Below are 13,060 nucleotides of genomic sequence, written 5' to 3'. Positions count from 1 at the left end.
GGGCTTCTGTGTTTTCTTTTTTTTTTTTTTTTTTTTTTTGTTATTGACTGTATTGAAATTGAACCGGTTACTTCTTATAACTGAATCTGGTAATGGTGCCCTTTCCAAAAAGGCACTGCCCTTTTTTGGACCTTATTTTCCAATATTTTTATTTTGTTTTCCACCTATGTTTGATATATATCCGATTATTTTAAATTCACACAAATAAATTTGACTATTTTGAATTCACGCAAGATATTTGTTCATCTAGATTGTAATTGAACCACGTGGTCAAATATTTTGCCATACTGTTTATATATGTTAAAAGAAAAGAATGGCTTGTTGATGTACTTTGAAATACTTGGGGGGCGCCATCCAATGACGAAACTTAATTAAATTCATCGTTTGAATCATACTATATAGTAGTAATATATATGATGGCTAAGTATACATTTTATAATACAATATTTTTTCAGCATGACTAAAAAGGGTTTCACTTCATTGTAAAAAGAACTTCTTAGTTAAATTGAAATGGGTGAAATCATTTAGCCCCTCTTAACTGTACTAAGTACCATTTGATGATCTCACATAGTTTGTGACTCCAGTTGAAGCATTGAAAAAATAAATAAACAAACGCACTCCGACAACATAATGTTCAAGAGAAAAAACATTGATGTTTGTTCAGATTGTGACAATCAAAAGACAAACATTTACATGACTTAGGATGCTTCCTGCAGTAGAAGAAATACAACTCCAATGCATACATATTCCAGCTCAGTTGCACACCCTTAAGCTCAAAAACAAGTCACAGATCAATATAACCTCATGCAGCGGCCAATTCCGCTATGAAGTGTAATCCATAGTGATGGCACATTGTGAATCTCAAGTATACATGCTATGTTCTACATCCTTAACACAATAATGACCCTAATACACATGAATAAACATCAGAATGCACGAAATAAATCAACAGCATCAAGTTTCTCCTTTATGTCACAAATAACAAATATAAGAAACAACACCAAAGGGAAGGTGTCAAGATTCAGGTATTACGTTTCTCCCCTTGTACAGGAAGAAAATGGGAAATACAGTCTGTAATATTTTTAATCCAGAACCCACCAGAGAAGACATGTATAATTGACCTTATCTTTGCCCTCAGCACATCTGAGAAATGCAAGTTCCTTGTCGATGAACTGGGCCTAAAGTTCATCAGTTTCATAAGCATAACTTTACCAGAGCCATGGAAGATATTTGAGGGATGCAGATAGCAGAAGTTTAGCGACGAGGTGCAGATGGTTCCCCAAGGGAATAGCGAGATGAGACTAAAGCTGGGTACCTAGGCTCATCCCTAACATGGTGATATTTCAAGCCGTACTCTGGTGGTAATTGAGGAGCATATGGTGGATATGCTCTTTCATTTTCAGTGTTTAATCTCCACGTCGGTGGATATGCTCTTTCACTTTCAGTGTGGAATCTCCCCGTTAGTGGATATGCTCTTTCATTTTCACTGCTGAATCTCTCCGTTGATGGATATACTCTTTCATTTTCAGAGTGGAATCTCCCCGTTGGCGGATATGCTCTTTCATTTTCACTGTTGAATCTCTCCGTTGGTGGATATGCTCTTTCATTTTCACTGTTGAATCTCTCCGTTGGTGGATATGCTCTTTCATTTTCACTGTTGAATCTCTCCGTTGGTGGATATGCTCTTTCATTTTCACTGTTGAATCTCTCCGTTGGTGGATATGCTCTTTCATTTTCACTGTTGAATCTCTCCGTTGGTGGATATGCTCTTTCATTTTCACTGTTGAATCTCTCCGTTGGTGGATATGCTCTTTCATTTTCACTGTTGAATCTCTCCGTTGGTGGATATGCTCTTTCATTTTCACTGTTGAATCTCTCCGTTGGTGGATTTGCTCTTTCATTTTCAGTGTGGAATCTCCCCATTGGTGGATATGCTCTTTCATTTCCAGTGTGGAATCTTCCCGTTGGTGGATATGCTCTTTCATTTTCACTGTTGAATCTCTCCGTTGGTGGATTTGCTCTTTCATTTTCAGTGTGGAATCTCCCCATTGGTGGATATGCTCTTTCATTTTCACTGTTGAATCTCTCCGTTGGTGGATATGCTCTTTCATTTTCACTGTTGAATCTCTCCGTTGGTGGATTTGCTCTTTCATTTTCAGTGTGGAATCTCCCCGTTGGTGGGTATGCTCGTTCATTTTCAGTGTAGAATCTCTCCGTTGGTGGATATGCTCTTTCATTTTCAGTGTGGAATCTCCCCATTGGTGGATATGCTCTTTCATTTCCAGTGTGGAATCTTCCCGTTGGTGGATATGCTCTTTCATTTTCAGCGTGGAATCTTCCCGTGGGTGGATATGCTCCTTCATTTTCAGCGTGGAATTTTCCCGTATGGCCTTTGATGCCAATTGCAGAATAGGGGTCACTTACAAAAGACTCCCTGCCTGTCGAAGAGTATGACACTACAGGTGCTACCACTGTCCGAGGCAGAGAGAGATATCGGTTTACAAGTGAGGTAGTACTCTCGGCATAAGGATCATACTTATCCTTAACATGATTTAGTAAACTATGATTGGTAGGTGTGGCTGAAATTCCTGTAGCACCACTTTCCACAGCAGGAGCAACAGTAGCAGGTATTTCACTGCGAAACTTGAGGCCGTAAGTTCGATACTCCCTTTCGCTTGGAAACAAAGGTTCAGTAAGTACAGTTTCTTTTCGTGCTAAAGCCGCATCACTAGTAATCCCAGTGGGATTTGTTCGGAGATGTTCCCTTCCTTGTTCAGATTCATAATGATCCAATGTGCGGTCAACTACTGCAGAAGCAAAGGCCTGCGGATGCTTTGCTGATTGAAGACCATAGCTTCTATATTCTTTCTCAGTGAGGAAACGAGGTTCACTGTCAACCTCTCTAGGCATGATAAGGCGGCCTGCATGCTGCTGCCTTTCCCTTTCATGACCATATGATGAAAAATTCTCACCTGCTTTGCTTCTTCCGTATTGCAATCCAACATGCTCCCTGGAAGGTTCCTTGCTAGGTAAAGGTGCTGCTGATGGGGGCAGACTAACTGGATATGACACAGAATGTTTGGAAGTTGGATGTAGCCATGGTGCTGGCGTAAACAGCTTTTTCAACTGCCCTACCTGCTCAAAGGCGAAAACAGGGCCACAAAATTGACATCAAATGCTAGGTAAATAACACACTATCTCCAAGTAGAACTTGTCAATGAGGGAAGTGTGTTGTCACCTGCTTAAATGTCAACTCAGTCTTGAACTTGTGAGTCCTTTCATCATAATTCTCTTGAATTGCTCTCTTGAACAAATTCTCCGTCAATGGAAGGCAGTCCTTGTAAATCCTGAAGCGAACCTGTTGTATGACCAGTCATCAATAAATACACCTTAAGAGTTGTGGAACAAGATAAAATGATAAGAATTTAAAATTAACAATAGAAGCACAATTGACCTGCGCTGGGAAGTCCCCACCAAATGCCGCTGGTTCAAGTTTCATTCCACCAGCAGATGAAGCCTCATAAATACCATACATGAGCTTAAGATCAACATCAAAGAGATAAAGCTTGACACCAGGTTTGATTCCCAAAATAATGTCTTTCTTCATAGCTGAGACACCCATCACATGATATTTAAAACAATCATCTTTGGTCTTTGCATTACACATGAAAATCACTCCACCAATACCCTTGTCAGCTTTTCCGTCCTCCACATCTACCCTCATTTCACTTGCACTTCCCTTTCCTTTGTTTCCACTTTTTATGTTTAGGGACTTCCTAGCATCTTTTTTGTCAAAATTATTTCCTTGATTGTCATCTTTTATGTTCTTCTCCTTGTTTCTGGATTGAGATCGTGGAGTGGCCTCAACATTATTTCCTTGGTTGCCATCTTTTATGTTCTTCTCCATGTTTCTGGATTGAGACTGTGGAGTGGCGTCAGCTTCTTTCATTTGTGCAGAGTTTAAGTTGGATTTTTTTGCAAGTTTACCTTTAGCCATTAGTTCCTTTGGGGTTTTATTGTCTTGAGGTACTCTTCCAGAACTAGATGCAGCCGCATTATTTCTCCTTCTCTTGTTTTTCTTGGCCATACTCGTTCCTGCTAGTTATTTCACAAAAAGAAAAACTACAAGCATGAATGACAAATTTCTGAAGAGAAGATTTCACAATAACCCAGTACATAGCTAGTTACAAGTTAGAATTGTTGGGGTAGAGTGACCAGGCATTGTAAATTTCTATATTAAAAAAGAAAAACGAAAAAAAAAAAACAAGTCTATTATGAAAGATATTCAGGCCTACAAGGACCTGAATGCTTCTGAATTTACTGGTGTAGATGAATCAATTCTGCAGTCCAATTTCCACAATCATCACTATCATTAGAATCTACCTGCAAATGACCTTCGTATAATTCCACATAATTGGGTCTTTTAAGTTGACACTTGCGGGATCGTGTTCTCTCTTTCTCTTGTGAAATAATGGTGATATCCGGCCAACTTCCACATACCTCGACATTTATTCTAGGTGCCGCATCATATCAAGTAGTACAGGTCACGGGTGACTTTACCCACTAAAGTTACGGAGAAGGGAGAAAATCAATTATGTAGATTTTCTTGCCTCTACTTGAACCTGAATCTTAGTCTCCATGACTTCTATTAAAACTTCATCAACCGCTACATCACTCTTGGGTGCAAAATTGTGTTTTTCTCTTAACTACCTCTAATAAAATCACCAAGTTCACAAAACATAACTAACCTACTCTTTCAAATGGATAAGGAACCAACCAGCTAAACACACTATCTCATATGATACCTTTGTTATTTCTCTTTTTACATTCTCCTGACAAGCAGAGTTCAGTTACATGTATACGTGCTTGTGTATTTCTTTAATTAAAAAGGAGTAACTGCGCATTATGTAGTTGATTGATTCCCTTAACTGCACATTTCTGCAGTCGCTCTTCCAAAGGAATAATAACGTAAGGGCCGTTTGGTCGGGGTTTTAAGGAGATTTGATCTCCCATGAAATCCAACATTAGTTTATGAGCAAGACGCCGTCATAAAAAAAAAATTCATCAAAAACAAAATATAGCATGCATAATCAGTGGATAATAAATGTCCCCAAGTTTTCTCACGGTCACTCTAATTGGAAAAGTATTTGGACATTCTGGGATGATTTTGTACGGTTGAAATTCTTCAAGTTGGGTGATGGAAGACGGATTTTCTCTTGGCATGATTTGCTATATTCTAGAAGATGGGTGCACTACTAAAGAAAGGAGAAAAAAATCCATCAAGTGGGAATTGATCCTTGTAACTCCACGTAAAAAATTTAGCTTTTGATCAAGTGCACCACTAAACCTTTTTGTAGCACGAGTGCCAGAAGGTAATATAAGATCAATTCGAGAAAATCTACACATAAAATATCTAGTTTTGCGAAAAGACCCTGGGTTCAGGTGCACCTTAAACTACGCACAAAATTCGCCCCTGTCAATACCCATCTCAAGTTGAATTTCCCAGTTCTCTTTACTCTTGCTGCCAACCAAAACTCAACTGTAGCATAAAACTTCTCAAAACGAGGGTAGAAGGAACAAATTAGATCGTATACACACTTTGGTTCAATTCAACAGCTTTCGGCCAACTCCACAAGTTCAGACGACAAGGATAGATCTCTTGGAAGGGCAACAAAGATGGTTTTTTCCTCACAATTATACTTCTTATCTACCAAGGAATCAGTAAAAATTACGTATTAGCTACGACAAATCGGAAATGAATCTTCCTTATACAAACGGAGCAGTTATAAAATAGATTAAACAAAATATATAGAATCATGGATTAGGGTTTAAGGTGCCGGTCAATCTCACCGGAGAATGAGGGAGGCTTACCAGTAAAGTTTACCGGAGAAAGAGACGGTGAGGAACTGGTCGGAGAAGCTGACGCCGGAAAAACTCGTCGGAGAAGCAGTGAGGGTTGCACTCGACTAGGGAGAGACCAAATTGAATTTTAGCGTTTTAGGGGAGGGAAAGTGGTGGGTTATTGGGCCGAATATAGTCGAATTAGGATCCGAATTTGGAATCTAGCATACGATTTTATTTTTATTTTTTAAAATTAACAATCTAATATAACGATTGATTATTTCGTAAATCAATTACTATTTTTTAAGGAAGAAAAGGAAAAAGATAAAGTTTGACATTACGGAAAGTCTTTTAAGCACTAAATCTCACTATTAGATGGTATGGAATTTTAGAGAAGATTGTGCTTAGTAACTTTAACCAATTATGTCTTATTTATAATTATTTTTTCATTACGACAATAGTTACCATTGATAGAAAATTATACCAGAATTAAAGATCAAATTGGAGAAAAGAGGAATAAGTGTGTGAAGAAATGGTCCTGAACTTACTGACCATCCTCAGTAATTTTCAACATTTCCCACTTAATTTGTATATACTAATTTCGTTTATGAAATACTACTCCATATGTCCCAATTTATGTGACTTACTTTTCTTTTTAATCAGTTCCAAAAAGGAATGACACATTTTTATATTAAGTAACAATTTAACTATAAAATGTCTATTTTACTCTTAATGAAATGATTTACAGCCACACAAATTTCTATTATTCATTTTGGACCACAAATTTTAAAAGTCTTAATTTCTTTCTTAAACTTCGTGCCGAGTCAAACTACCTCACATAAAATGGAACGGAGGGAGTATATGAATCAATGTAATAGTCTTTTTAGGAACGAGTACTATTAGCCATGTATCACAATGCACTATGTCTCTAAAATTGTAGCTCATATTACTCAATGAATAAAGAGGAAATTTCGCAAATAACCATTAAAATAATTTAATTAGACTTTATAGCTATAGTTTGCTAATTACGATTCGTAACTACATGCTAGAGGAAGAAAAAAAGTAAGCGAGATTGGGAGGAGGGGGCAAAGAGTGGAGAAAGGTGAATTGTATTTGTATATATGTCAAATTGTATATGTATATCTGTCAAATAGTTGTATATATGTAACTGGTATACATATGTATTTGTATATCTGGCGAGCGCGATTGAGAGAGGGCAGATAGTGGAGAGAGACAAATTGTATTTGTATATCTGTCATATAATTATATATGTATATGTATAATTTGTAGTTGTATATGTATAAGAGAGAACAGAGGCGAGAGCGCACGTAATTATAGCTAAAAAGAGGCTACGAGTGATAATTAATTCAAACTATAGCTATGTTAGCTAATTAACTAGTATATGTTTATTTATCCGCATAATTACCTCATGAATAAATTTATTATTTATTATAGGGTCCATATTCTAGAGATGTTTCTCAAAATAAAATTGAATGTGTAGATGGTTATAAATACTAGAAATATTATATAAAATAGAGTTTCATAGACATTCATTGTTACAATGAAATTTTACATAATGAAACTAAGTTCCATTGTGACTACACGATCCTTAAATTTCTAAGGTGACATGTTTTTAGTTGAAGGATTAACTAACATCAGTTCAGTGCTAACATGTTCGATGATCATTTTCTACCTTTAACACGTTCTTTTATGACTAGATGCATACTTGATATCAATATACTTCTTCGATTATCACCTTTTAATTATGTAATTTCCACAACCTAACCTTAATAGTTTAGAAATAGAGTCGACAACTCTAAGCTCGAAAATAAAGTTCTTCAACTATATGTCATGTGAAGTAACTTCAAAATAAGAAACGAACTCAACCTCCATAGTGAAAGTAGTTTCAAGAGTCTAAATATTTGAAGTGTAATATAAGTTTAATAACGTATAACGCATAATACAAACTATAAATATGATTATTTTTTAAAAATTCAAAAGTTAGGCTTTTATTGATAATTCCGAAATTTGAATTAAAAAAACATATTTGTATCATGAGTTATACATTATTGAACTCATAATACAAATATGAAAGTGAGTTTTGATACACAAGTCATTACCATGAGAGGAAGTTTCAAGTATATTAGGTCAATAATCTAAGAAAATGAGAAGATTAAAATGATGTTACACATCGTATTGGAGCAAGCTGGATTAGAGGCTCACATTCGGTGTATTTTGTGATAAAATGTACAACTAATCTATCTACCTTTAGAAGGTAGAAATAAAGTCTATGTACACATCACTCTCTCCAGACCTCACTAATAAAATTACACTAAATATATTGTTGTTGTAATAGTAATAACAACAACAATAATATTTACTCATTATTTTACATAACGTGCTTGTTCATTTTCGAGTTAAAATTAATAGACATTTTTTGGTCAAATATTTAAATTATGTCATGACATTTTTTTTTTTTTTTTTTAAAACATGTATAGTCCATGATTAAGTCAAACATTATAATATAAATCTGCTATACAATCACATGGGCATTTGGTCTAGTGGTATGATTCTCGCTTAGGGTGCGAGAGGTCCCGAGTTCAATTCTCGGAATGCCCCATTTCTAAAAACATTTATTTTAGCTAAAACATTTTTTTCCCCAAAATAATGTAAAGTTTCAGTTTTTTGATATATATGATAAATACTAATATCAATTGGGATTATTTATTTAAGTTGGATATAAAAATATCAATTGGGGTTATTCAAGTCTGACAACGAGTTTTCCAACAAGCCTAACGAGGAGCTCTAGGAGCTCTGAATAGTTGTTTGAACAATGAGTTACATTTACGTAACTTTAGTGCCAATATTGGCATTTTATTTAAGTTGGGAGAAAAAAGGAATTGGGGCGTTCCGAGAATCGAACTCGGGACCTCTCGCACCCAAAGCGAGAATCATACCACTAGACCAAACGCCCTTTTTATGTTAAAATCAATCATTCTTCTACCTTTCATTAAGGAAAAGAATGATACCTTTTTGTTTTTGATATTTAATCTTTGGAATATCTAATTTATTCTTAAACAAGATGTGTAAATTATATGTACTGTCTATGTATGTATTCTTATATAGTATGCACTATTTACAAGCTTTGATCCCATCTCATTATGACATTGTTGGACCAATCGGATGATCATTATTGAAAAATAAGGAAGGAACTCATGATCCGAAAGCAGTATAGAAAAATAAAATAATTTGATGTCCCAAAGATAGAACAGACAAACGAATAAATATATCCATATGAGATCCTATCCATGCGAAATCCTATAAATTATAGAGGTCTATTAACTTAATAACAAACAGTCAAACGCTTATGATGGATAATTTTTCAATTTAATTAAAACTAAAACTTGTCTTTTTTTCCAATCACTAAATACCTAGCATAGGTCTAGTAAAAAAATTTATTAGTATAACACCTTAAACCTCGTAATATTGTTATTCTAGATTAGGATTGTAATTGATTTTAATGTTTTAAATGTCAAGACTTTTAATATCATTTAAATAAGGAAACAATTATGAAATAAAACTTTAGTAAATTTTAAAATACTAAATATTAAGAATTGTTACGTAAATAAATACAACAAAGAGATTTAATAGTTATAAGTTATAACTTATAATAATGAATTTCAAAGTATTAGAACAATACTTATTTAAGAAAAATAATAAATAACAATTTTATCTATCGTAAAATTTAACGAAGATAAGTGTATAACTAAAAGGGGAGAATATTTTGGTATAGTTATGAATTTGTATTGTAACAGAAAACAAATGCGTGGGTAAGTAGGAGACCTAAAGATTAAATGCGTTTGGGTTGTTGACAAGCATATTTTATATAAATAAATAGTGTTTTCTCTGTTCATAATTTTGCATCTAAAGCTTTATTTTAACCTAACAATGGAAGAAGAAGAGTAAGTATTTTTCATCATCTTATTTTCTTGTTTTCATCTTCAATATTTAGTGTTAAGAATGTTATTGAATTAGTCGATATTCCTGTTTTATTTTTAATGTAATTTTATCGGTACTCTAATTGTGTTGATCCTATATCTATATACTACTTAATTTAATTTTGTTTCTATGATCTAGTTTCAGTACACCAAAATATATGAATTTGTTTGAATTCAATTCATACAATTTAGCTTTTTATTGCAAAATACATGTATTCCAACCTTCATAATTAGATATGAATTGCTAATCACTCTACGTAATTGCATTATTAAATATTTATTTTTTCCATAGCATAATTTCATCAAACAAACTACTCAAATAAAAAATTGCTTCAATACAAATTATAATTTACAAATTTATATAATTGATTTCTATTTTGTTAATTGTTCTCATTATGAAATAATGAAATCATATTTATTTTGCACTTATTTTTTTTCTCTTTTTTTCAAATCAGGAAAAAGTCAAAGATAAACAAGTAGTAACTTAGTATCTATTCAAATTTATTTTATATTTATCTTCACCTTTCAGTCTAATTACATTTTCCATTTTCCAATAAATAACTGTTTTTAACTTTTTAACATCAATTTTTGAATTTATCTAATAAAACTTTACATTAGTACAATATTTGAAAAAAAAATCTATTTTTCAATCTTTTACCTATATTTTTATTTGAATTTGTTAAAAATTGTTGCATGGTAGCCATTTTGTACATATCTATTCATATCTTTTATTAAACAGTCAAGTAAAACATTTAAGATTAGCCAGTATTTTAGGATTAATCCAAGATTTTAGTAAACAACTAGTAACATAATATTTATTAAAATTTATTTTAGATTCATACTATCCTTCTCATCTTCCAACACACCTCATCTTCAACTATATCTTTTTGCATAGCCATTACATTTTTCAGTAAAAACTTTTTGCATAGCCATTGCATTTTCCAATAAAAACTTTAGTTTCGTTATCATTGAGTAATTTATTCAATAAACTTTATATTTCGTAAAAAAAATTGTATTTTTAACTTTAATATGAAATTTGAATTTATATAATAAAGTTTTTACATATATTTTTATTTGAATTTGCTTATAATTGTTGTATTGTAGCCATTTTGTACATATCTATGTCATTCATAAATGTTTGTGTATGCTTGTGTAATGTTCCTAAATGTTTGTGTAATGTTTTAGTATACATTCAAGATTAGCGCGTAATATTTATTCAAATTGTGTGTCCTCCCATCTTCTCGTATCACCTCACGTCAAAAATTAAGTAAGAAACACACTTATGGTAAACATTTTATTGTATTTCATATCTAGCACGTCCTAAATAGAATGTCAAAACAAGTTCATACATTTTGAATAGTTCATATCTATAGTACACGTTCTAACTTTATACTTGCACTAATGGAACCTAAATTCTTCCAATTATATTTCCCTTGTATAAAGTTCAACAAATTAAATTTTATTGTTTGTGAAGGTACATTAGAACAAGGATTTCATCAAGAGCATGGTGTGATCTACATCCAGAGCTTTTAAATGAAATAGCAGAGAGTTTAGGAATAATTGATCTTCTTGGCTTTCGCGGAGTTTGCAAAGATTGGCGTTCTGCTTCCTTCACAGCTTCTGCCTCCATTGAATCAACGTCTCGTGACTCAAAGCTCTATTTCCTTCTTCATAATGATCGCGATGAGAATACTATCTTGTTTAATCCAACCACCAACAAGAATTACACCATCAATATCCCTGAGTTGAAAGAAGCAACTTGCCTTGCATCAACTCAAGGTTGGTTACTCATATCACAAAGAGGTAACCTTTTCTTCTTCTGCCCTTTCTCTCGCGTGAAAATTGACCTCCCACCTATTCAAGGACTAGAGAACACTCCCGCGGCTGCTGCATTTACTTCACCTCCTTCCTCAATTGATTGTGTTACGGCTATCATTTACAAGAAAAATGATGATATTGTGGAAGTAAACGTGCTAGAACGCGGAGCTAGCATGTGGATTAAGTATGAATATGATCTCAAACTTAATCAAAAGAGTTTTGGTGAGGCTAAATGTGCTACTTTTCAACAAGGATGTCTCTATTTGATGGATGGTTTTAAGAAGTTGTTGACATTCACATTGGAAGATAAAAGTTTTGAGATGTTCTTAGTAATTGAGCAATCTAAGGATTCAAATTTGGAAACCTTGTCATTTAGGTACAAGGACAAACTTTTTAGTAGAAGTAATTTGAAAAAACAGATGAATCTTGGTGATGATGTTACTATTACTACTTGTGGTGCTACTTATTTTGGAAGTGATTTAGAAGTTTTGATTCACAATGAAAACATTGAGGCAATGGAAGGAACAAATGCTCAACATTTCAAAGGAATTTGGATTCAGCCTAGATTCTTTCAACTCCCTCCAAATTATAGTTGGTCACTTTGAGGTTTTGATCTAGGTAGTTATATCAATTTTTGTTTCTTTTACTTTGTTTGAATGTAGTGGATTGATAGCAGTGGACAGTTATTTTTTATTATTCTACAAAAATTGATTAATTTCTTCCCTAGCTCCTTACCATTTTCTATTAAGGGTATACTTGCAAAAACACCCAGAGGTCGTTCGGTAGAGTGTATTGGAGAAAATAATGTAAAATAAGTAGAATTTTCTGTCAAACAAAACTAGATACAAGAAATGTAAAATAGCATTATCAGATACATGTCATTATATCGGATATAAAACAAGATTGAAAGTTTTTAAGATGGAGACACATAACACTAATTCGAGACACATATAGAAGAAATTATGTTTAATTCTTCTCCCCATTGTAGACGGCGACAGGTTAATAGATATACAACACACCACCGTGAATTTATCAAAAATAAACTTGAAAAAATCCATAGAATTCATGGCATCGATGATAAAGAGGATGAATGTAATCTATTTGACTGAATCATCAATTAACTTGGAAAACTTTCTTTGTAACAATTACTTCGATTTGGTCTCATTAGAAAGGAACAATACACAATAAAATTTGGGTTCAGGAGATTTTGTTGGTCATGGTGATGATATCTTGAGAAGAATAGAGTAGATTAGTCATTGCTTGAATGAAATTGTATGGTGAAATTCTTGAACCATAAATGAGGAGAGATAATTGAGTGATAAATATAGAGTGGAGAATTGAGAGAGAGGAAATGATTTGGAATGAAAGAATAAATTGAAGAGATAATTAATCAATCCTAATTT

The 13,060-nt window shown here is 33.4% G+C and overlaps 2 protein-coding genes and 2 non-coding genes across 5 annotated transcripts; 2 read left to right on the top strand and 2 right to left on the bottom strand.

Annotated features, from left to right (window-relative positions):
- Window positions 1-767: 767 nt before the first annotated feature.
- Window positions 768-6,043, bottom strand: LOC102592789 (uncharacterized). 2 transcript variants are annotated; one of them, XM_006366311.2, is made up of 4 exons: window positions 5,872-6,043; window positions 3,455-4,098; window positions 3,239-3,358; window positions 768-3,135 (listed from the first exon to the last, which is right to left on the bottom strand). In XM_006366311.2, exons 2-4 carry the CDS (start codon window positions 4,085-4,087, stop codon window positions 1,255-1,257), a joined length of 2,634 nt encoding a protein of 877 aa, XP_006366373.1. In that variant the 5' UTR covers window positions 4,088-4,098; window positions 5,872-6,043; the 3' UTR covers window positions 768-1,254. The 2 variants fall into 2 exon arrangements, with proteins under 2 accessions (XP_006366373.1, XP_006366372.1); XM_006366310.2 differs by having other exon boundaries at window positions 3,455-4,095.
- A 2,345-nt stretch (window positions 6,044-8,388) lies between these two features.
- On the top strand, window positions 8,389-8,460 carry TRNAP-AGG (transfer RNA proline (anticodon AGG)). The gene has a single exon. It is a non-coding gene; the product is annotated as a tRNA-Pro (tRNA).
- A 283-nt stretch (window positions 8,461-8,743) lies between these two features.
- TRNAP-UGG (transfer RNA proline (anticodon UGG)) lies at window positions 8,744-8,815 on the bottom strand. The gene has a single exon. It is a non-coding gene; the product is annotated as a tRNA-Pro (tRNA).
- A 974-nt stretch (window positions 8,816-9,789) lies between these two features.
- On the top strand, window positions 9,790-12,262 carry LOC102595863 (F-box protein At4g00893-like). The gene is made up of 2 exons (XM_006366319.2): window positions 9,790-9,803; window positions 11,314-12,262. Exons 1-2 carry the CDS (start codon window positions 9,790-9,792, stop codon window positions 12,260-12,262), a joined length of 963 nt encoding a protein of 320 aa, XP_006366381.1.
- Window positions 12,263-13,060: the final 798 nt, after the last annotated feature.

This window comes from Solanum tuberosum, unplaced genomic scaffold, assembly GCF_000226075.1.
Source record: "Solanum tuberosum cultivar DM 1-3 516 R44 unplaced genomic scaffold, SolTub_3.0 scf00603, whole genome shotgun sequence".
NCBI classification, from domain to species: Eukaryota; Viridiplantae; Streptophyta; class Magnoliopsida; order Solanales; family Solanaceae; genus Solanum; species Solanum tuberosum.
The sequence above is the reverse complement of the archived record's forward strand: the minus strand, read 5'-3'. Positions and strand labels throughout refer to the sequence as shown.